The 25,213-nt window shown below is 39.6% G+C and overlaps 1 protein-coding gene across 1 annotated transcript in view; it reads left to right on the top strand.

The window, feature by feature from the left end:
- GFRA1 (GDNF family receptor alpha 1) overlaps positions 1–25,213 on the top strand; it is a 145,029-nt gene that overhangs the window by 87,501 nt on the left and 32,315 nt on the right. The window contains exons 4-6 of the mRNA XM_065843837.2: positions 774–1,113; positions 18,121–18,230; positions 23,381–23,515. Coding sequence (XP_065699909.1) covers positions 774–1,113; positions 18,121–18,230; positions 23,381–23,515 — 585 coding nt within the window. The remainder of the gene's footprint in view (positions 1–773; positions 1,114–18,120; positions 18,231–23,380; positions 23,516–25,213) is intronic.

Here is a 25,213-nt window from a genome sequence, read left to right as displayed (position 1 = left end):
TGTGTGGGAGAGAGACATACTCATTGTTTTAAAATGTTTCTTTCACAGTCACTTGTTAATTCTACATCAGCTTCCTCAGTGCTTGTAAACTTCGTAAAACTTCCAGGGTTCAGGTGGCATCTATAGATCTTATAAAAGTGTCTTTAACTAAGCATGGAGTTTACAGGTGGCCTTAGCTCACAGTCATGGGGCTGCACCTGCTTTTCTTTCTGTCTGGGTGGGCTGTTTTTATACTTCAAAAACTGTAGTAACAAGCATGTGGCTTTTATATTCTGCAGAGTTCACAAATTACCTTTAAATGTTGTTACCTGCTCCAGACACCGGAGTGTCATTTATACTATTAAAGGAAAAAACAAAAAAGTCAGAGCTTTACAAAACCAGAGTTAGGAGCCCATGTTCTCACTGTGTTCTTGTGCAGTCGGCCAAATGTGTTGCTTCCCATTTACCAGTGATTTTTTAATAGCTTTTTAGTGAGGCCAAGTCTTACCCAGTGTTCATCCTGCATGTCTGCTACAAAGCAGGTCAAATACAACCTGCCTGGTGTAATCATCGTTTATTTGCCAGCATTCTGATCTTAACGCATGTTTATGCTCTTGTTCACTCGTTAAACCATTACTCTAAGAAACAGGACTGGTCACAGTTTCTGGCACTGAAAGTTTTGTATGTAACAAATAATATGATCAGGATCTCATTGACAGTGAAATAAACACAAAACATCTAAACACAATATAAATGTGACGCATTTCTTACTGCTGTTGTGTTGTTTTTTCTAGTGGAGCCAGTACTTTCAAAGGGGAACAATTGCTTGGATGCAGCAAAAGCTTGTAACCTAAATGATACCTGCAAGAGGTTCAGATCTGCTTACATTACCCCCTGCACCAGCAGCACGTCTAATGAAATCTGTAACAAGCGGAAGTGTCATAAGGCCCTCCGGCTATTTTTTGACAAAGTTCCCCCAAAGCACAGCTACGGGATGCTCTTCTGCTCCTGTCGAGACGTAGCCTGTACAGAAAGGAGACGGCAGACTATTGTTCCTGTGTGTTCATATGAGGACAGGGAGAAACCAAACTGCCTGAATTTACAAGAATCCTGCAAGAAGAATTACATCTGCAGGTAAGATAGCACATGGCAGGGGAGCGATTAATGAGGTACCAGAGAGAACCTTTTGGTACTGCTGGATTTGCCAGGACTGAGGGTCAGAATATCTGCTTAGGGAAAAGGATGAGTGAAAGAATAAAGCGAGCGCCTCTGACATCCTTAACAGAATAACAAAAGCCTGCAGCTGGTTACAGTGTGTGCCTTCTCCAAACTGTTCACAGCTACTCCCTCGCATTAGGGAGGAATCTTTAAAATCCCCCATTTAATTTTTACAGATTTTTGTTGGAAACATTTTCATTAGGTGTCTCTATGAATGATATCTCAGAATGATTTTTATGTCCCATTAGTGACCAGGTGAAAATAGAATCATTCATTATAATGGGATTTATTTTCATTGTAATCTTACATGTGAGCACTAATAACTGTGAATGCAAGCCACATGTTGGACTTTATAAATGGTCACAATACACAGACTATTCATGGGTTTTATTTTCACTGGGAAAAAAGAGTCCATGTTTGTAGACTAGATCCCACGATCTTTGTAGAGCTGTTTTAGCTTCAAAATTGTTTTATCACCCCTGCCCTGACACGAGTGTGGGGCTGATATAATGGGAGGGTCATTGATTCACTGACCTAATTCACAGTCTCTTTCCTCTGGGTGTTCATCCTGGAGAGGCAGCGCAGATGCTGCTTCACAGGACAAACTCCGTCCTTTTGCCTTCAGCATACACAACAGTGGCATACAGCACCTCCCCTGCCCTTAGGAAATGCTTTATTCCTACTTAGCATTGTGTATGTTTATACAAGAATGTTATTGTGTTAATGTCCTATTTATGAAGTCATGCCCAAGAATCTTGCTCGTTTCTAATGTGTAAATTTGTTGTAGATTATCCCGTTCTCTGAATTAGCAAGTAAGGAAATAAACACTATTGTAAAATGTCAAGGATACTGAAGACGTGATATAAATCTTAATAAGTACTTACATATGCCTGCTAAAATATTTACTTTGAAGTTTTTTGTGAGATCTGCACTGCTGATCTTAAACATTTGGCCATAGCAACTCAGGTGTGCCTGAGTATTTTTCACAGGTGAGGAGGCAGCACCCTCACCTCGATGGCTCAGGGGAAACCTGGAGCCAGTTTCCTGCTGACTCAAATTTGAGCAGATTTAAAGCAGAGCAGGGTTCTCCTTTCAGTGAGTTGCATTTAGCACCTTTGAAGCTGATGCTGTGGCAGTTTATGAAAGTTGGATACATGTAGTCTCAGAACCACCTGTTTTCCATTTCCCTGTTGTGCCATTAGTCTTTTTGATTGTGTATATTGTCTTCACTATACACAGGCCCTGTTAGTAGAGTTACAGCATCTTTAATGTGTTTTCTGCCAAACTCCCAGTGTGTTATAATGCCAATGAAATGGGAGAGAGGATTTTATAAGGAGCATTCTTCCTGTTATTCAGGCTGTAGTGTTCAGGAATAAAATTAATGCCATTACTTCCCTCATGACAATGTTTTCCTTTGGTCAGCTTTGATATAATGTTGTCTCAGCAGCTCAGCTTTTAATGGCTTTTTGTTTAATTTGACTTCACGAGTCTGGTGTTGTGCTTTCTCCACTGCAACACTGCAGAGGAAGGCTTGGTAGAATCTGTGCCCCAAGTTGCAGCTGGCACTGGGGTGAGTGGATTTCTGTACAGGTGGCTTATTTGCTTTAAAATACCAAAATGAAAAGTTTGGACTCTTCCAAGGCTCAGTGAGACCTGGCTGTGAGGGAGAAGGGCAGCACTGGCAAAAGGCAACAGGTGGCCAAATGCCTGCGGGGTCTGGGGCAGAGTCAGTGAGTGCAGCACTTGGGTTCTTGGGTCTTATGTCTGGAGGTAAAGCAAACCTGTTGTGTTCCTGAGAGTCATCTCTCATGGGTGTTTTTACCTCCTGGGCTGTCTGAACTGCTAGTGTATGTAATGCCTTCCCTCTCTACTGCCATGGAAAGGAGGAATCAGCAGCAAAGCTATTCCAGCCTATCCATAATACGGCAAAAGGCATTTTGTCTCTGTGACTTGTGTGCTTAAAGGGAGTTTGCGTGATTTGTTCCCCATGTCTTGTGGGAAAACATGGACTAGGGCAGGGGAGGAAAGAAAGGGGAGATGATCTCCTCCCTGCTATTGAAAGTATCGGCACTGATAAATATCAGTCTACATAATAATTGAGCATAAGTTTAGAATAATTAAAAGCAGTAATCAGTAGGCATATAATTCTAGATCTGATAACTTCTATTTAATTTTGAAATCAGAAAGTGTGTCTAAATCAGAGAACAATTTGAGAATATGGTCTGCCTACTGTGAAACAGTCATTTAGAAACTATTATTTGCGTGCATATTGCATTTATTAAATCTTTCTAGTGCTAGTTAAGACAAGGGGGACAAGTTCTAAAATATTTCTGAAAGTTCCTTGTTTTACAAATGCTGCTTACTCAGAAATGCAAGATTTGAATCTGCCCATGTTCTGGATAAAATATCCACTTGGTCTCTGCAAATAAGTATTTAAACATGCAGTTTGGATGCTCTTTAAAAGCTTTGTCCTGGATACATATATCACTGAATCTGTTTTGGAAACAGAGGTCAGAGAGGGGAAGCAATTTGGCCAAACTGCAGGTACCACTATAACTGAGATGGAAGGATGCTCTGCTTATTTTTTTTTTTTTAAATTTATTAATGTATCTGTTATAAAACATAAACTCTCAGGGGAAAAGAGACCAGAAATGTCAGGAAATGCAAACAAGTTCTGACTTATGTAAATGGTCCTAATTTTTCAGCTTCATCAGAATACTGAATGGTTCGTTTTCATTGTCATTTCTCTGCTACCTCTACTTGTATCTCAGTCCGCATCCAGCTTTGAAAGCAATTGGAGTCTCCCAGGCCTGCCAGTCAATGCTCACTGAGAAGAAAACAAAAAAAAAACCCCAAAGAACAAAAAGAAGCCATTAGAATTCCTTTTTAATATGAACATAAACAAAACTTCTAAGGAAAATCAGTGTACGGTCAAAGACTTTCACCAATGATGTTGTGTTGAAATAGCTCAAACCTCTGAGGAACCTCCTGTTCTGATCAGTTCAGCCACCAATTAAACTTCAGAAAGGTGACTGGCGTGTTTTAAAAATATCAGTCTGCTGGAAATGCAGCACAGTGTGCTTCATTTTTCCCACTATCACATTTGACAGTATTTCAAATATTCTTTTTCTTTGAGTAATGATAGTGAGAGTCATTAGTTTGGTCTTTTTAAAAATCTGTGTTTTGAATTTGCATCCTTCCTCTGTCTCCTGGATGTGTTCATATGCACTGACCAGAATTATAATGACTACAGACACATTATTTATTAAAAGAACACTATCAATCCAGTCATCTGCCGCAAACATCTGAAAAGAGGGTAGCATTAAATGAGGCATTTCTTGTTAAAATAAGAATATAGTAACATGTTTCCTGTCCCCCACAATTACTATATTCAAAATGGTTGGTCAAATCATTGAGGCTCATTTTTAAGTCAAAATATCCACAAAGTAGTTCTTGACTAATATCAGAAGACAGGCACTATTTTTTTATTTTGTCTAAAATAAATATTATTCTTAATATTTTGCCTTTGGTTCTGTAAAAAGAACATTTTGCTGACTACAGCTATTTGATACTGGAAAAAAACCACGATAAAATGGCTGCATAATGTATTTAAATAACTTTTCTGTGTGGGATGTCTGAGAGATAATAATGAAATGTCCAATTAGGTTTCAGTAGATCGGTCATCTCCCTGAAAATGTAATTAAGATTTTTTTTGCACTGTGTATTCAGAGAGCTAACTCTTTATAAATGTGCTTGCATTGGCATGTTCTTGCCTTTTGACCCGTTTCTGGTCACCTGTCCTATCCAGTCTTTATTTTGTTGGAACCACCCATTCAATTCTGTAGAAAGATACCTGCATCTGCAGGTAGAAGATCGTTCTGTGAAAATATGCAGACTTTTTCATCAGTGCATAAAAGTTCATCCACAGTAAAAGCTAGAACAGAAGCTCAACTGCTTGCTACGTTTCCTGAAAACGTAAGAAACTTGCCAAGAAATTAATTTTCCTTCTTTATATTCTGTTGAACATTTTTAATGATAATTTACCGTGGAAAGGAAGGCACTGTATCTGTGCTTCTTCTCTTTAAAGCATGAGCAAATTTGCAATTACACCTGTGGCTTCTCTGCATAAGACTTAAGGGCTGTTCCTGCAACATGTACCACTACTGACTGTAAACCCTACACCCTCATGGATAAGACTGGCCAGAGGAAGGGATGGTTCAACACTGCAGGCAAGTCTGTCATGAGATGCCAATTTGCAGTCAGCCCTTTTTGTCCTGCTATAGCAGAAGGGGAGCCCAGCGGCTCGTGTTAGATGGGAACCTTCTTCAGTTACAGCGTTAAGAATGGCAAGGAGTGTGCTAAAGGGATGTGTGAGGAAAGGGGGGAAGAAGAAATATGTCCTTTTCCTCAAATTTTCTATTCCTTAGACGTATCTTTCATTTCTTCTCACCTTCTCCCTTGCTTTTTTCTCATGCCTCTTCCCCTTGCTTGGTCTCCTTTCATCTCCTCTTTCCAGATCTCCCAGTCATTACCTGACTTTCACCATCTCTCTGCTGCATTTGAGTTCTCTCTATTACTGGCACGTACAGTGCCTCCTCACCTGCTCCTCCGTATGTTGTTCTTTTCCTCCCTCACTATCCTGCCACAGTCCAGTGATCATCTGTAATTTAGTAAATAAGAGAAAACATAGGTGCTTCCTCCCTTTCTGAGCCTTGTAGCTTATACTGGTTACAATTCAGTTGTCCAGCTACTAAGCCTGACTCCTCAGTCTCAGACTGCCTCTAACTTTACGTGCTCTAAGGACATTTAGTGGCTATTTTCATGAAGGACACAGCCGCATTATACAGTTCTTTGTAACAGACTTGGATTTGCATCCCTCCAGGGTATTTATATCAGTTTGGCACTCAAAGCTCTCTGGCAGCTCCTTGAGATGATTGTTTTGCTGTGGTTATGCAAAACCAGGACAACAACATAGTTTTTGTAATGCTGTTAAGGACATGAAAACAGGGACACTCTTGACTTCTACAGACTTTTAGGCTATGCCTGTATTGTATGTTTGGAGACTCGAGTCAGGGAGTGGGTGAAAAACCTCATGTGCTGCCTGACTCACCCTGCACTAGATGTAGGATGTCTGCAGTGTAATAGGGTTAGTCTGAGCTCAGGCTACCTGCAAATCCTCCCAGATCTCTCTGTGCGTGACATCAAGGCTTTGCCAGGAAAGGGCCTGTGTCTGCACAATAGCAAGTGGGATAGGAAAAAATGTAAAGCCGCCTTTTGGCCCCTATACTGCAGCATGCCCAAAAGCTCACCTCACATCTATAAGCATAGCCTGAATTTGTAGAATGATTTTTATATGTGTATATACAAGTGTATATATATATATACGCATATATTGCTAGAGGTATCATGTTTATTTAAGGTGTTAATTCATTTTAATAAATTAATAATGAGGAGTGATCACAGTTGGGAAAATTCAGAAAATGGGATCTGGGGGGAGATGAGCCTGAAGCTGTTGTGCAGAGGACACATGATGGTGTAGTGGAGTATGTATGTGGGAAATTGCTAGCCTGGAAAAAAAATATTAATGCAATCTCTGCAAAATAAGCAAAAACCCTCTCAAGTCAAGGCAAAGATAGAAAGTGCTGCAATACTGTATTATTTTCTTCCCTTCTTGTCCCTCACATGATCCATTACATTGATGTATTTCTTTAGCAGAGTGCAATAGGCAGAGTATTACGCTCCCCTCCGCCCCCCCATAAACAAAGGTAATTTTAAATTTCTTCAGTCTGAGTAAAACTCTGAATGAATCAAGCGATTCCTTCTTAAAACATATCCATAAATCCCTTTGGAATCCAAAAATCACAACACCCAGCAAAACAAGAGTGTTTTGTCCCTGTTAGAGTGTAGACAGATCTCATTCTGCAGTGCCAGGATCTGCTTGGCCAGTCCTCATTTATACTCTCTCTTTTCTACTTAAGAGGGTCTTGAAGATTAAACGCTTGCCGGGTGATTGGCGTTTCTTCAAGGGAAGCAAAGTTGCAAGGATATAGTAGTTAGAAAAATGGCCCAGCTTTATTCCCGCACCCAACTTTCCCATCACTTTGTGCTTTAACAACGAAGAGAGCCTCAGCACAGGGGGTTTATGCTCCAAGAAGCAGTAACTAGACAGTATCTTTATGCTGAGCTCTCTTGTCAGGCGAGCTCAAAACTGCAAGCAGCTCCCTTCAGTCAGCCAGAACCTCTGCTGATTCCTGAAACCCAGCCCCCACGGCAAGGGAGTGTAATTCTTTCGTGCCCATTGTCTGTAAAACCCAAGTTATGCCTCAACATTGTCAGAGCTGTTTGGTTCAGCCGACTTCTGTTTTGCATGGTGAAGCTTTGGCAGGATCCCTGACGTGGCTGAGGTCCTGATAGTCCTTTCTGGTTACTGTTGAGGATACGAACAACCTGTGGCACTGAATATTTATTATTGCCTCTCTACAGGGTTGAAAAAGTGAAAGAGGGAATAAAGTATGTGTATGTGAACATACAGCAATCATTAAGTTGGATACAAATAGACCATATTTAGGTACCCTGCCTTCCATATCAGTCCCATTTTAGCCAAAACGATTCAGTGGGCTGGAGAACGTTCAGCCACCACTAAACTCTAGCTCTAAGAACGTGTGGGAATTTGTATCATGCAGATGTGGTCACTCATCATCATTTTGTCTGGAAAGGCTTGTTTTGGTATTCTAAGAGAGAAATGAAAACTGTATAATATAAGAAATAAGACAACTGCAGATTAGAAAGACAAACCGGGAAGGCAAATGTGACCCGTTTTGTTTGTTTATCAGCGGAAAAGATTAAACTACATATGTTAGTAGCATGTTTAGTCAAAAATGTTGAAATCCAGCAAAGTTAAATTCAGCATTAAACTTTAACAGAGATCTAAATTTGGAGGTACTTGTGTTCGTACGGTTAAGCAAGCACTTAATTGCTTTGCTGGATGAGGTTCTAGTAAGAATACTGCTACCACTGATTTCTTCAGTTGTTAGTTGAGAGATTTTTGTAGAGAGCAGTTTAGCATCCACTGGCTTGCATGAGGAGTTTCTACCCACTAATCTGTTAAGTCTGGTGAAGGAAAGATTTTTTTTGGATCCCTTTTAATGTACATCCAGTCACATTTGGCTAGCTTGCTGGTTCTGGGGCAAAGAAAATGTGTATATATTACAGAATAGCATTTTCTTTAATAAATCAAAATGTTTTCTCATTTACCTCAAAACATATGTAAGCTATAGGCAAGAAGCTGCTATATGTTTAATGTGAATAACAGAGCTATTATATCAAGTCCATTCCCACTGTATTTCCTCTGACATCAGTGCCTTCAGTGGATTTATTCCAGGTACGAATCTGGCTATTCCTGTTCTATGTAGGTAAATCTTCAGACAGTGCTAATTAAAAGAATGTCAACTGATTTTACCATTCCATTATGCTGGACTTTGTAAAGGTTATTTATATCATTCTACATCAGGTCTCAGTGAGAGAATATTTCTGGTGGCAGTTCATCTATTAAAATAGCTACAAGAAAATGTAAGCACTGGAACTAAAAATAAAGCTTTGTTTCTCAACAGAGCAAGTGACAACCACACGCATCTTTTCAGATTTTAGCATTTTAATGTTTACTGCATGGAAATTGCATTGCTTTCATTATGTTTTAAGCACTACCATGTTACTAATGGGGTAACTACTGTTAAGTGGAAGCCAGATGTAAATGTATGAGTATCTGTAAAAACTGCTGGGCAGAGGTGGTGGTTGTTTCCTATGCTTTGATTATCTGCTGGCTTTAAAATGTGTGACACAGAAAACGTTTTCTGGTGTGTATTTACTGTTGAATATGGATTTTCTGTGTGAGCTGACTGTGACCCTTGCCTAACATTATTAATAGATGACCTTACATTCACATGTTTATGCTTACACTATATTTGTTCAAGCACACTCTATAAACCATTACAGCAAGTTTTTCTATTAAAAAGCACATATGACTAAGACCTCTGTTAAATTAAAGCCATATTGTTTGTATACTCAGTTCACTTTCTTTTGTAATTCAAGCATCAATTACAGTAGTTGTCCTCTCTGTTGCAATGCTCCCATTTCTAATTACATCTCAGTAACTGGCCATCGTGCCAGTTCAGAACTGTCATTCTTCAGAATGGACAGTATCTTTCAGAGCAACTTCTGTAAACATCTGGATATATCACAGGCTGTCAGCTCAGGCTCAGTGACTGTGTTCAGGTTCTTTTGACAGTGAAGACAAAAAAACCCCTCTTAAGACAGCCACATCATCCCTAACTGGTAAAAATGTTTTATTTTGCAATATTGTACTACAAATCACTGCTTTTTGTGCTAGTATTATATATCCATGTAGCTTATAAAAGCAAGTAAAATATGTTAGTAAGATCAGTGCTATATTGGTTTGCTAGTGCCAGAACATTTCTAGTTGCTGTTTGATAGGGCTATTTTGTGTATGGCAAAGAAAAGGTTCACATAAAAAGAGACTCTAATCTGATTTTATCTGCTGTAGTTCTCATTCTATATTTGTTGTCTTACTCCTAAAGTCAGAACAGTTTTTAGAGTAGCTTCAAGATGAGTTTCAGCTATGCTAGCTGCCCACAGACCCTGCATGATTGAGTGCAAGGACACACTGAGCACCCCTTGTTTCCTTCAGCCAGGTCTCTGACAAGGGGACACAGAGCTGGTCCCTTCAGGAATGTCACCCCACACACCACAGTGCCACTGAGGGAATTTCCTGTGCAAAAAGCATAATAGAATTATAGAATCATTTCCGTTGGAAGAGACCCTCACGATCATGGAGTCCAACCATAACCAAACTCTAGCACTAAACCATGTCCCTAACAACCTCGTCTGAATGCCTTTTAAACAACTTCAGGGAAGGTGACTCCACCCCCCTGGGCAGCCTGTTCCAAAGTCTGTCAACCCTTTCCGCAAAGAATTTTTTCCTAATATCCAATCTGAACCTCCCTGCATAACCTTATGAAACCTGATGATCCAGTCATCTGCCAACAGAAACTTTTCTCATTAAGAGATAACGTGTATTGGACTTTTAAGATTATTCTCTGTCTCCAAACTTTTCATGCTTGAGCCGGCAATATTCTATGATCGTTTATTCAAGTGATTCCAGAGAATATTATTGTCATGGACGTCTTTCTCAGGTACTTGGAACCACATCCTTTCAGTGTGCACTCATGATACAGTTGTTAATAAACACCTAACTATCTAGTGGCACACTTAAGGACCTGCAGTGGCACTAATTTATTTGGCTTGCTTTTAGAGAGTGACAATGATTTTCTTAGGTTTCCAGCCTGTAATTCAAAGACACTCCTGTCTGTCCAGCTAATGAAGTGAGAACAACTCTATCCGTAATGCACTAGTTCTTCCCTGTGTAACACGCTATCAAGAGACACTCTGAGGCTTAGACATCTTTAAACATGCCCATCATTTATATTTAGAAGCTACAAATTAAACAGCATAAAGGAAATGAAATAAAATGGAAATATACAAAGACATGGTACTCAGAAGGCAGCTAGTGGATTTGTTCATGTTATTGGAGAGCTTTGGTACAGAGACAGACTAAATAGAAATCTTAGCAGCCTCCCCTGATAGAAATCACAGACTGACGGTTCAGCCTGTCATTTTGTAGAAGACTCTCAGAGAAGTGTTTTCTTTGCAGCTGAGAAGACAGAAACACATTATGCATGCTTAAAGTCAATGGAAGGAAACAGAGCCCCGCAAAACATGTTTAATATAAGTTTGATTTCCTGTGGAATGCTTTCCAGATGTTCTCTCAAACAGGCCTCTAAAAAATGGCCTGAGGTTTTGGGTTGTTTTTTTTTACAAACAGAAAGAGAAAATTCTGTTTTGTGTCACTGCATCTGAGAATCCCTCTTCCAATTATTTATTGCATTATCTTGTGCTCAGGATTTGCACCATAGTTTTCAAAATTGTTTTTATTACACAAAAGGTCAGTAGTGTAAAAATATTTACATTACCCAATTGCAAATAAATCATAGTTGTTTCGAATCACATTTGAGCCTTTTCCTTAAATCCAAAGGACCCCTAATAAGTTAAATTAAAATTAGGCTCATGCACGATCTTGAGTCAGCTAAAGGATTTAACTAACATTGATAAACTATGAGCTTAGTGTTTTATTAAGTTATTTTGAATTTCTGTAGTAGATATTATGTTAAAAGGTCTAACAGGTCTCTAGTAGATGACATGAGCAATGGAAAAGGATAACATTAACAGAAAATACTATATAATTTATTTTGCTTTGCATGCAGTAATAGAATGTATATGTGGGGTATGTTTATTTTAGAACATTTGTTACTCAGAAAAATTAGTTTTGTTAGTAGAATAATAGAAAGAATACTATGTTTGTACTGGTAACATCTTGCATTTTGCATGACTGCAATTCTAATAGTTTCATCTCCATTTTCTGGGGTACTAGATGTCTAGAAGGGTTCTGGCAGATACAGTGGGAAACAGAGTACAGACAGTCAGCCACCAGTTTGGGCCGAGTGTGGGTGCTCAGCTGGAGGAACCAGCTTTGGGAGCTGTTGTGTCCATGCCTGATGCTCTGAGCAAGCGTTTGTGATGCTGAGGTACATCAGAATGAATCTTGAGTGGCCTCTGGTTGTTTCTGTATCCAGTTATTCCACAATCCAAATTGGCTGCTTGTACGTAATTGGGGATTGTCTGTATTTTACTTCCTGATGAACGACAATTTTTAGAGATAAATCGAATCCAGAATCAAATATTTGCATGGGCTTGGGCTGCCAGTCATTTAAAATACCAAAACAGAAGCAAAACCAGATAAAAACTAGCCTCTTTCAGTTAGTAACTGGTATTTGGTGTCCAAGATACTGTAATGGTTTCTGCCGGTTTTGTAAAAAGATTTCAATATTCACGTCATGGGAGCCAAATGGTCTGCCATCGGATCTTGACTTCTTTACCCTTCCTTCCCAACTCCAAAAGGTACGAATGCTGAGCTGTGTTTCAGGGCGCAGCAGGAGCCGGCGCCTCCCTGGGGTCCATGGAGACTCCCCCTGGGACAGGCAGGGCTGGTGCAACCACCCGAGCCAGGGAGAGAGGCAGCCCTGGGCATTGACACCTCCCTGGGGACAACCTGGGACATCGGCCCATGGGTGGACCTGGCTCAGTAGGGCCCATGGCCAGGCAGGGCCATGGGGGGCTGGTGACTGAGGTCCTACAGCATCACTGGGGCAGGGACTGAAGTCTGGGGGGCTGAAATGGGGTCATGGGCCATAGGCTGGGTAGGGGAAACCCCATGGTGGGCGAGGACATCAGTGACCTCAGGGCCCAGACACCGTTGTTGTTTGAGAAGGAGGGGAACAACCAAAGAAAACTAAGCTTTTTGCTGGGAGTTGCTGTTTAGTAAACCTATGTAAAAATGACCATTTTAAAAAAAGTCAAAATTCATAGTTGCTCGCAGGTGCTCAGTAGCATCTGTACATAACTAAGGAGGTCTGAGATGAATTAGTATTACACAGCTCTGGTGTCTTTTAATAATAAGAAAAAGGGTCAAAGCTATATTACTGAGTGCTGGGAGGATCATCTCTCTTGTGGTGGAGCTGCTCAGAGCCTTTTTTTGGCTCATTGGTTGATAAGAGTTTCTTATGTAGCCTTTACTTCATTATCTTGCTGCCCACTCCCTGTGTGTTTATGAAATGAAGAGAAAATGAAAAGTTCCTCCAACAATGAAATGATTAGCTTGGCCACATACCAACCCCTCTTGCCACTTTTGCATCCCAGCAGAAGTTGCACCACCCAAGCTATAGAGGAGCTATTTGTACTACAGAGGAGGGTGCTGCATTTGACCCCCACAGAAGAAGAACAAGTTTTTTGGCTTGGTTTTTTTTTCTATAATGGTGTCATTTGTCACTATGACACATATTTATTGACTTAGTCTGAATTTTTTCAGTGTCAGATTTATGCCTCTTTGCTATTTTGAATATTGATGCAGCGCTTCCCTTACGTGACTGTACTGTGTCTGCCAAATGGTGTCTAGACCCTAGAGCAGCTTTGACTAATTAGTGTAGTCACCCTAGTCACTCAGCTTTGGCATTTACGTACTGTTTATATTACTGCTATTGAGCCATAAATAGGTACCTAAACAACAAGCGGCAATGTAAAGAGAGGTGGTAGCGAGCATGTCCAGCCTTCACCTAACATCACCCTGGTGAGCACTGAGGAGCAGCAGCCGTCACTCCCTGCATTCGATAACAGGGCAAGGAGTTGCAACCACTCAATTGGACATCGCAGCCTACGTGCATGTGGTCAGCAGGAGATTTGGATTCAATGCCTCTCTTGGTCTGAAGACAGAATCGTAGAATCATTTTGGTTGGAAGAGACCCTTAAGAACATCGAGTCCAACCATAACCTAACTCTGGCACTAAACCATGTTCCTAAGAACTTCATCTACATGTCTCTTAAACCCCTCCAGGGATGGTGACTCAAACACTGCCCTGGGCAGCCTGTTAGAATGACCGACAACCCTTTCCATGAAGAATTTTTTCCTAATATCCAAACTGAACCTTCCCTGGAGCAACTTGAGGCCATTTTGCCTTGTCCTAAATTGTGCCCACCGCAAAGGCAAGGCTAAGAGAGAAGATTTCTCTCTCTCGAGGTTCAGCCCGTGGGTACCATCAACTGAAGATGCAAACAGCTAGAGAGAAAAAAAGAAACCCGGGAACTCACCTCCTGCCTGCCCAGAAGTAGGGGTGATTCTTGAGGAGGACTCACGTGTCTGGTTCCTAGAGCTGCTTTCCAGTAGGCCACGATTTACACCAGATCCAAACTAAAAATGCAGTTTTATAAATCTTCTGCAACTGCACCGTTCTGTCATGGATTTAGATATCACACCAGTACTGAAGTTGAGTTGACCAACTTTTAAGAGGGAGAACTGATAAATATCAAAGATAGTTTCAGAACATCAAAGAACTTTTACAAAACCTTGAGCATAAAAAATACTGAAGGCCTAATCAATGTTTCCTATGCAATAGGCTGTGCTAATATAAAATTAAATTGCCTCAAAAATTATATGCCGATAAAACACAATACTGCTATTAACAAAGCTTATTTGTAAGCAAATTTTGAAAGTTTTGATTTATCCTGCTGAGTATTTGAAGAACCACTGTCATAAGGAAAACAAATTAACTTTGCCTTCTTTGTATTTTTAACTGTTACAAATGATTTTACTGGTGCTAATACAAAGCATTAGAGAATAGCAGGTTTGGTATTTTTTTCTCTTCTCAAAAAGTGTGTTTATTGTTTGAGCAGGTTTGCTTTGAATTTCCCAATAGGATTATTCCTATTTTTTCCATCAGGGGTATACAAAATATTTAAAGTAATCTTTCCAGAAGACCTGCAGTTTACTTTGAGGAGATTTTCCAGGGCTAAGATAGGACCCATTTAATTTGTGGGTTTTCTGCCCTACAAAGAGAGTTGTGGTTTTGTTTTTGTTTTTGTTCTTTTTCTTCCAAGGAAGAAGATTGCTTTGTGCTTCTATTCAGTTGGTTTTTTTATGCAATGAAAGGAAAAAAAAATCATTAATGCTGCTGTTCACAAAGAGGGTTTTTGATTCTTCAACAGACAAAGAAATTAATAGTTCCTTTCAAAAGTGGTCCTGCTATATGCTATGTATAATACAAAACTGCCTGTCTCTGTCCAGCCGTCTAGCAAATAGATGCATGTATGTACATTGCACATGTAAAATCGGGCACCCTTGAAGGCACAGACCTTGCAAGTCCTGTTTGTCCTCTCCAGACGTTAATACGCACAAACTGCTTCCTGCTGAAGGAACGTGAAGTTAACACAGTATGAATATTTTTTATAGGACTGCTATCATCTGATTGCTCTTTGTCAGCATCCCTAAAAGGATTTTCTTTTTTACCCAAACAGCCTGCATGCGATACTTTAGGATAAATGATCCTGTGGTTCCTAATTAGGCTAATTTCTCTCTCCCTAGATAAATAGTAGGACCACTGCTTTGGTATTGCTGATGAGCACAATTTTATCAGTGCCAACTCTACTGGAAGTGTTTGGCGCTAGATCTTCAGTGAGTGTTAATCAGCAAATCTTCACTGACAATGATGGAGTTATTTTGTGGCTGATGGAGGTCTGTCTCTGTTTTTATTTGCTGGCCTTAACTTTATCTCCACTGAAAATGAATCCAGATAAATATCAGGTGTAGTTAACAGCTCAGGAGAGAGTGAGAACTTCGATAGCATGAAGTTTGGATGACTCACTAGGGAGTACGTGTATGATGATGTCCAGTAATGCTTGGACCAGAGCTATCTGAACTATATTTGGCTTATGAAAACTTAAATGTGCAACATTGTCAGATCATTACCTTTTATGACCGCAAAAATTCTTCAGAAATTAACACAGAAATCAAGCTGTATGCAAAAGGGATCAGCAGAGCAATTTTTAGCCTCCTTTAGGGTTTACAAATAATAAACTCTTTAAGTAGACTGGGTAGTAAATGACTGGTATTATTCCAGTTATCAGTCCTTAAAAACATTTAGAGAAGAGGAAGGTATTAAATGATCTCTGGACCAATGCACCTTATAATCTAAGGGAGAACTAGATGTTTAAGAATCGTGAAATGATTGCAAAAAATGTTTTCAGGGTTATCAAGATCCTGATCTTATAACTGTATCTCCAAAAAGAACTATTTGTGGTCATATAAATAATGAAATTTTAATCTGAGGAGCTACTTTGTTGTAGATATGCAAAAATACTGCACATATACCAGGCTTGCTCTTTCCACCACAGTTTGTCATACTAGAGAGCTATAACAGGCTCTCTTCTGTCCTAAAACAGACTTCATCGGGGTCTGTGTAGAATTTGTAGAAACCATAGAAACTGTCAACTGTCTTTGTTCCTGATTGCTCAGAAGGCTGGATCTGAGCCACTATCTTAATTATTGACTCAGAGAGGAATCACTGAAGTGACATAGGGTTTCCTTGTCCAGATTTTGTTTATGGTGCTGCTATTTATCTCTTCCCATGCCTTGGAATCCATTTCTTGTCTGCCTGTCTCCTGGTAGATACAGTATTAGTTCACCAGCAAAGTAGAGATTTGATGGAAATTTAGACATTTATGTACAAATATAGGGCATCTTGAAGGGTTGGTAGAGAGCTTGGCTTTTTAAAGATATTAAAGGCAACTGGGTACAGATGTCCATCTCAAGGTTAAATGGTTAAATAAGGGAAGGGAGGGAGTGAAAAGCTTACAGTTGACTGTGATTTGAAGGCAATAATGGGTTTGCTGGTGTCAGTACAGTTAGTGAGGGATGGAACTAAAAAGAGGTAATGAGAACAGCTCAGATAAATTCAGGTACAGTTTGCATGCAGTCTATTTATAGGTTGCTTTCTCAAACTAAGGCTGTGAACCTTTTGAAGTTTGCCCATCATTACTTCCAGGCCAATTAATGATGTGCATCCAATCCCATTCTGAGATAGGTAAAACAATAAAGCAAAGAAAGATAATTAGTCTCTGGAGCATGTAAACAAATAAAGTAAATCACTTGCAAATCACTTGTTTCTGCTAACTTTTGTGTTTTCGTTGCAAAACTAGAAAAGAACATTTATATTGCAAATCTACATAATGCTAGGGCAGTACTGAAAATGATTATAGGATTCTGATTTTGAGAGGGCTTTGCAAAGATTAAGCACCTGATCCTGAAACATGACTGTGAGTTGTTATATGGAAGAGAACATTTGCATCCCTTTTTCATAGAAGTATGGAGTAGGGAGGTTAAATGATTTTGTTCATGGAGATAAAGATCTAAGTGAGACTTCATAAATAAACAAAAGTCACTGCTCCAAGTTTCCAAGCCAAAGTGAAAGCACTAGTGGAGCTGAGGAGAGCAGGACAAGATGCGCAGGAGAGAGGCTGTGGGATGTGGGACCTTGGCCCACTTCAGTGATGCCTCTCAGATTTATAGACCTGAACAGGAGCATTATTTGGCCTTTAAAGTGCAAATAACAAGAAGAGTTCCTGGCTGCTAGTCCTTTTTTTTTTTTTTTTTTCCCAACATAGTAGTAATCTGTTAATTGCAATACAGCTTCCCTCCTAGTCGTAAAGCACTTTCCATAAGATACCCGTCTTGCACATGGGGTATCTGAGGTAAGTGAAAATAATATGACCATTCAGCAGCAGAACTCGATGCAGAGCACACACTCCCTTCTTCTCAGCCTTGGGCTGAATACTGTAGACTTCGGATAAATGCACATTTTACAGGAACAAATAGATTCTCAGTACCGTGGCTCCGGGGTGCTGTGGAGACCATGCCAGCTGGATCTGCCTGCTCCCCCAGTTCAGCCAGCTGGTTCTGCAGACCAGTCCAGAGCAGGAGCCCAGCCCCTGGAAACCGCGGGCAGTAGAAAAGCAGGTCCTGCCTCAAGCCATGTAGTAAGGAGACTCTGTGAGCACAAACATACAGTTTTGTGTAATCAGTGAAACAGCAGACACTGTGTTCTGCCCCTGTAGAATGATTCCAGTATGAGTTCAGATCCAGGCAAAATGACTGCTCATATGATAAAATTGCTCTTTGTCTTCTTTTTGGCATGAAAAGGCAGAGCATTTCTTTTAATAAAGGGCAGGCATTTCCCTGTTTCTCTGTCCTCTTTTACTGTTTTCTTACACTTTTTTGTTCTGCCTTCAAAAAATGGATTCTGGAAAGAGATACGTCTTAGAAAGGAACTCTGATCAGCTGAAATGTGTCCAGTATATATTTAAGTTAAAAAGTATTAAGCCTTGTCCAAAAATAAAAAGAGTGTAAAAGGTAAAAGTGCCCGCAGGCTTGATTTTTAAAGATATGCATTTTTCTTCATGTTGCAGATCTCGCCTTGCAGATTTCTTCACAAACTGCCAGCCCGAGTCACGGTCTGTTAGTAGCTGTCTGAAGGAGAACTATGCTGACTGCCTCCTCGCTTACTCGGGGCTTATTGGTAAGAACACAGGGAAGAGTGGGGGTTTGCTCAGCCTAAGAAAAACACCCAAATGATATTTTGAAGACCCACATGAAATAAAAACTGTGGCATGTAATACTGTACAACATGATACTAGGCAAAATTCTCCACCTAAGTCCATTGGCCCTGTTTTACCTTAGAGAGGTTCCTGCAGTAAATTTTACATTGCAAGGAAATTAGGATAAAAGATAAGGAGAGAAAGGTGCTTGAATTTGAAATAAACAAATATAAGTTAAGCTTATAAAGTAAATCTTATGGAGGTCATTGAATTTGGTCAGGAGCATGAATCAGGAAGTTAAAAAGAACAAGTGAAACCACAGGTTGGTTGTTTTTGGTGTTATCTTCACAAGGTTGGGTAACTTAGCTCTTGGTCTTTTGGGAGAGTTTACAAGACATTTGAGAAATGAGAGAATAGACCAGCCGAGCCTGGTTTCACTTCCAGCTGCTGTTCTTTCCATGATGTCCACTCTAAATGTCTTCTGAGATGCCTGTCAATGGAGGTGAACCGAGACCATATTCTGGAATCCTCTTCCCTCCCCAGCATAATTCATTTTGTTTGCTGTCACCTTGCTGGCTGTCAGCAGGCACAAAGATGCCTTAATGCGAGCCATATTCCATATCCCGCATGTGGTATTTGATTTTGGGAAGAAAGATACCATCTCAGGAAGGTGACTTGTTCTAGAAATACCATGGTTGGGCAATAAAGAATAAGTGAATGTCAAAACTCTGAAACAAACAAATTTAAAGGCCACCAGATAAGATGTTTTTAAGCTTACAGCCTGCACCTGCTGCTACGCAGTAATATCCCTCTCTGTTGGCCATGAAGGTCCCAGCTGAGGCCCTGAAGCAGATCCTGCTGTTAAATAAATGTCTCTGGAGATAATATCCAAAATAAAATATTTCTAAACCAGGCTGGGTTTGCTGAAAAATGACTGAAAGCTATATTCACTGGCTTATTGTTATTATTCTTATTACTCCAGCAGCTAGCAAGTGAAGTAAGTCCATGTGGCAACTGGTAAAATAAGATGTGATGGGTACAAAGGATATGCTTTTATGACTTAAGAGATGAAGACAGTATTCCAATGGTATAACATATGAACAGTTATGACAGAATGTCATTTGACTCTGAAACAAAGAATTGAATAGCCTTGAAATCTGATCTAGTCAATGAGATTAAGAAGTCTCGCTGCTGGCAAACAGTAACTGTTACTAATAGATACTTCTGGGTAAGAGCTGCCAAGAAGTTCTTCCTGGACCTAGCGAATTTTGCTGGCAGTTTCGTTGGATCCATTTTTCAATTTAACCCCAAGGATGACCCAGTTCATACAGTCACATGTTCTTGTGTTGCTGTGGATGACCGTGCTGCAAAACACTGTCACACATCACAAATGTGGAATGGATCCCTAAGGAGTTGAAATCAAAAGGACATCTAATTTTCAAAGAGAAAAACAAACATTTTTCTTCCTGCTAGCCCCTAGACAGATGCAAAAAGATAGGAATGACTAGTGTTACAAGACGTTTTACTTCTGGTAGTAATTCTGATAAACCAAGACAATTACCAAAACAAAACTTTCACATGCTAAAGCAGTAAATTCCTGCTTCTGGTACTAAGCTGATATACAAGTGGAGTAAATTATGTGAAGACTATCAAATTTGTAAGGTGCTGAGACAGAAAGCAGAGGTACAATCTTTCAAATGTCTGCTTAATATATGTAAAACACAGGAATAAGAGACAGACTGTGGGTAAAAGCTGTTACAGATCCATTCATTTATCAGAGCTTCAGGATCTCCAGGTGTTTTAATTAAGGTAAAATATTGCTCATTAAAATAAAATATTATTTCATTTAGCCATTTCATTAAATGTGGCAAAAATTGCACTTCCATAGAGTTTGTTCAGGAAATTGAGGATTCTCTGTGGAAGGTACAGTCAATGTGATTCTGCTGTCACATACAGTGATGTAAATCAGCGCTAACTTCACTGAAATTAGTGTAATCCCACCTGAAATGAATGACTGAAGTGGAAATAGAGTCAGGCGCGTTTTTGTATGAGGTGCTTTACCAGTTAAATGAAGAACAGTCTATATAGGGTACTTTATGGTTTGCATTGGTGTTATAGCTATAATTTTAAATACATGCATATTTTACAGGAATTTTGAAAATCTTCATTCATCTCTTTAGGCTCCTTGTAGTAATAGGGACAAATTAATATTAAGAAAAATAAAGGAAAAATATTAAAATTATTAAATGTACAATAAGAGTGGAGATAGCCATGTGCTTTGGTTCCAGCCTAGTTAAACCATCTGGACCTGTCTACATTCCCCCATACGTTAGGTATTACTCTAACTGCTGACTTGCAGATCTGCTAGAGGATTCACTTTCTGACACTTTTTCCTTGTCTTCAGTAAATTCAGTTTCCCTGGGATTCCCAGGAATTCCTGAGGGTTCGTAGGGATAAATTGAGTTGTCTCAAGCCAAAGGAACTTCTGTCACATGCTCCTCCTCCTGGACTCAGCATCCACCTCCTTATTCTTAATTGACCCAAATTCGGGCGACCTCTTGGCGCTGTTCAGGTTAATTCTGCTTTTGTCTAAAATATGGAGATCTGACTGCCTGCTACTGAGACCACCACACAACTATTTGATAGAACACAGAAAACCAAGCATGTCCGATTTTACTGCCAACCACCATGGTTTCTCTGATCCTTTAGTGTCCTTCAGCAGAATTTCCGAGATGCCAGCTAGCGGCGGGAAGGGGGGAAGGAGAAGGCACACACATTGCAGGGAAAAAAGAAAATCCACCCCAGGAAACTAAGCATATAATCCGCTTGGGTTCACATCTGCCCCCGGGTTTAAATGACAGGCTGATTTTCTACTAGCTGCTCTTTCAGCTACTCTGTTTTTGCTGGATATACAGTTCATGTGCTGTGTATACACTTTCCTTGTCCTGTCTTTCCTGTATTCGTCAACTCTGATCATAGCTTGATATCTGTTAAACTTTTAGCCCTTGTCTTGGCCCATTTTAATTACTTCATTACCTCGTAGAGATAAGAAAGTCTTACCCCGGTGACGTTTTTAATTTCCTCAATACCTTTTTGGTTTTTTAACCCTTCACCAAGCATTTGCTACTTAACTATTTTTTCTTTTGAAACCTATTGTTTTCTTTCCATTTGCAAAAATCCTCTTGATTTTCATTTCTCTCACTTCTTTTCAGATCATGTCACATGGTTGAAATAGTGTACTGAACCATCAAACCAATAATGGACAGATATTTGAATTTGTTTTATTTTAATTTGACATCATTCCTCTTCTATTTATCTACTTTCAAGTTTTCATTAACGGTGCAAATGATATTTGCCTATTCTACTAAATTCTCTACCTCCATTTAATAAATTTTGAACTGTGCTATTTACTCATGTGCTAATCTCATGTAGAGTTTGAGTGGTTATTACTGCAACTATCTGTTAAAAACTGGAAGTAGATAAAGGTACGGGATTACATTATAATTTTAAAAGATCCCAAAACAAGACAAAAGATACCTTTTGTGAGTTTGGCAGTGGGACTGCATTCATTTTCACATACATTACTACCTTTCTCAGGCCAGCCCTTAATGCCTGTACTCCTTTGTCCCCCGTGTCATGTATGAAGCATTTTGCATGTTGATTTGTTCAGTTCCCAGCATTGCCTGGTGACTGAAAGGCTTTTTGACGTCATTCTGTGATTTGTGTTATTTCTAATGTTCCTGTTTAGTAGCTTGGTGTTTGATAGCCCTTTCCTGTGTTACTGCACACTCTTAGACTCTGGACCTACGGAGCAAATTTTCTCTGCTGGTCTACATTTTGGGTCTCTAATACTTATCCTTCATCTATTCCATCTTCTTAATGACTACCTTGATGTCAGTTTTGAGGAGATGTGACCACATTTCCACGTGATATATAGCCTGTCCTAGAACTGTAGATTACCAAGGAACGTGTTTCCTGAAACAACTGTCATCAGTACAAGTCTGGGGTACCTGCCATTTTTTATTCCATTTTTCCGGTTTGGTCAGACAAATAAAATAAATGCTCAAAATTCTCTATCCTTAGGGAAGTTTGAGATCTTTGACCTGCTGGGGCAATGCCTTCAGTGAGACTACTGGTTTGAATAAGTGTTGATCATATAACTTGCCTGAGCCAGATGAATGATAAACAGTTGCTGTATATCTTTTAGGAGACAAAATGCATTCTTTGGTTTCATTGCATTCTTGATAGCCTTGAGTTGACATATAAATGTGAGAATATTTACCCAAGAATTTGTAATGAAGTTAGAAAGAACCTTGTGGTTTTAAATTGTTGACAATGCTTAGGAAAAAATCACTGTACAGAAAAAGTAGTAGCACAGCAAGATTAATAGTAATTTATTATCTGCAAAGAATTTACTGTACCATTTCATGCATGCTGGTTATGTTTTTGCTTTGTTCATCACCATAACCCACTCTCTTGGCAGGTCCCTAATGAACACCCAGGGGTTAACTCACCCCCAAGATGTATTAGGGCTCCTCTCAGCATGATTTGTGTTCTCCTTGCATTCTAGGCTGGCTGGAGACTCAAGGAGGACGCTCAGGTCTGGATGCTTAGTTTCAGCCATTTATTTACAGATAGGGCGAAAAAGATTAGAAACACAACCAAGGAAGAAAAGCTGGATTTTTAGAGTGCAGCTCTAAGAGTGCAGGTCCACATATGTTTGATTTGGCAGCAAAGCACTTTTAAGAGGTTCCCTCCTTCTCACAATCCATCCCTCCCTGTGCCATGGTTTCCCACCTGTCAGTTCTGCTGATGCAGCTCTCTGTGGGAATGCAATGTAAACGTTTTTGGAGGAAAGTAACGGGTCTTCTATGTGTGTCATGTTACAGTCCCTAAAGTGGTTGCACTCAAAACACGCGAGGGTGTGAAGTGTGGCACAGTGCTGGGTGGCAAAGGGCAAAGGGAGCCAGGAGCTGTTAATTCTGAAAGTTAGAGCCCTGCCAGGGCTCTGCATTGTGAATCCAGCTCTGAATACATGATTTACCAAGGGCTGTTTGCTGTCTTCTTATTATGGAGAGAATATTTCAGTACAAAGGCTGCTCACAGTACTTTACTTCACCCTTGTTAACAGGCACGGTGATGACACCAAACTACATAGACTCGAACAGTCTCAGCGTTGCCCCGTGGTGTGACTGCAGCAACAGCGGTAACGACATAGACGAATGCCTGAAATTTCTGAATTTCTTCCAGGACAATATATGCCTTAGTGAGTACAATATTAGAAGTCTTTAAATGTGTTTTACTGTGTTTTCTGGAATTTCTTTACTGTTTAAATACATTATGATACATCAAGACCATCTCTTGCAGTCTGTAACCATGGTTTTGCTGTAGGTGTAGGAATTAAACAAAGAAGCAAATATGCCTGCTACTGTGGTTTATGGCCAAGATTGCAAATGTGAGAAGCTCTTGGAAAAAAAATACAAATAGTAAAGTTGTATCATATAGATATTTGTTTACATCACAGATCATGCTTGGACCCTAACAGTCAGGCGGCAGCTGTACCAAAAAATTGCAGCACCTAAGGGGCTTCTGTATAATTTAAGAACTTCATATAAAAAAAGACATGTAGTTTATGATATGAAGGATTTGCTGTAGGTAAGTATAAATTGGATTGTGCTTTCAATTTATAGCCAAGCTTCGGGTTTTGTAGGCTACTTGATCTCAGATGCCTGGTTTTAACACAGGTCTGGATGGTACCTAATTTCAAGATTTTGTTAAATTATTGATTTTTTTTCAGTCAAACTCACTTCCAAATTAGGGACTGTTATAAATTCCAGAATAGCTCAGTGGAGTCGATTTTGGCAGGTTCTCCTTTCAAATTTCCTGTCTGCCTGGAGCAGCATAATTGGATGATGTGGAGTGTGCATCAGAGTTTTAATTTTGGACAAATGAGGAGACCAAAAGAGCCTTGCGTCCCCAGCCTAGCAGAACAGAAGTTGAAAGGATACGTGATTGTCCTCTGAAATTGCATTAGAGGGGCAAGCCCGGAGAGGGAAAAGGATTACTTAACCTAGAGGACAATGTTGGCACAAGATCGAAAAGGGAGATATTTGCCATACATATTTAGGCTCAAAATTGGAAAAAATGTTAACCATCAAACTGAAGTTAAGAAATAGGCTTCCTGCAGGGGTTTTGAGGGTAAAAAATTCTTATCAGTTTTAAAGGTCATATTTCATCAGCTAATTAAAAGAAACATACATCGTTGCTTTTCTCAAAAACAGCAAAGGCACTCGATGATCCAGACTGTCCTATCCAGCCTTATATATTTGAGATAACGCCAATGCAGGGTTTAGTCTGTATTTTAGTATAGTGATCTGAAAATTTCCATTGGTGGCTTCCCAACAGGCAGCATGTTGTTAAGACGTGGGGAGCTTTGCATACAAAGAGTGATTTCAGTTGCTATTTGATACACTGTTTCTTAAGCTTTGGAAGAATGAATCCATCACTCAATATCATTTAACAAAAAAAAACCAACAACAACAACAACCAACCAAACAAAAAAAAAACAGAACAAAAAATAAAACACCACCACCACCCCAAAACCAAACAAAACCACCACCACCACCAACAAAACCAACAGGAAACAGTTCAGACTGTTATTGGGTAAAAGTTAGCAATATAGCATCAGACCATCTTCAAACCTAATGGGGCTGCCATTTACTGTAATAGATCAGATTTTATTCATTTTTGAATGTACTAATTGCTAGAATGCTACAGGTTCTTTTTAGAACATGAAGACCTTTCTTTTGCTACTGGTGTGAAAGCATTAATGAAAATAAATCAAAGACATTAGGGGTTACTGTGAGACAAATTATAGTCATCCTTGCTGTTAAAGATGTCTTCATGAAGAAATTGAAGATGTCTCTGATTTATAAAAAGTTTTTTTTCTCTTCCAGAAAATGGG

This window comes from Patagioenas fasciata, chromosome 8 (assembly GCF_037038585.1).
Source record: "Patagioenas fasciata isolate bPatFas1 chromosome 8, bPatFas1.hap1, whole genome shotgun sequence".
Classification (NCBI taxonomy): Eukaryota; Metazoa; Chordata; class Aves; order Columbiformes; family Columbidae; genus Patagioenas; species Patagioenas fasciata.
Note: the sequence above shows the minus strand (reverse complement) of the source record. Positions and strands in the feature narration are given on the sequence as shown.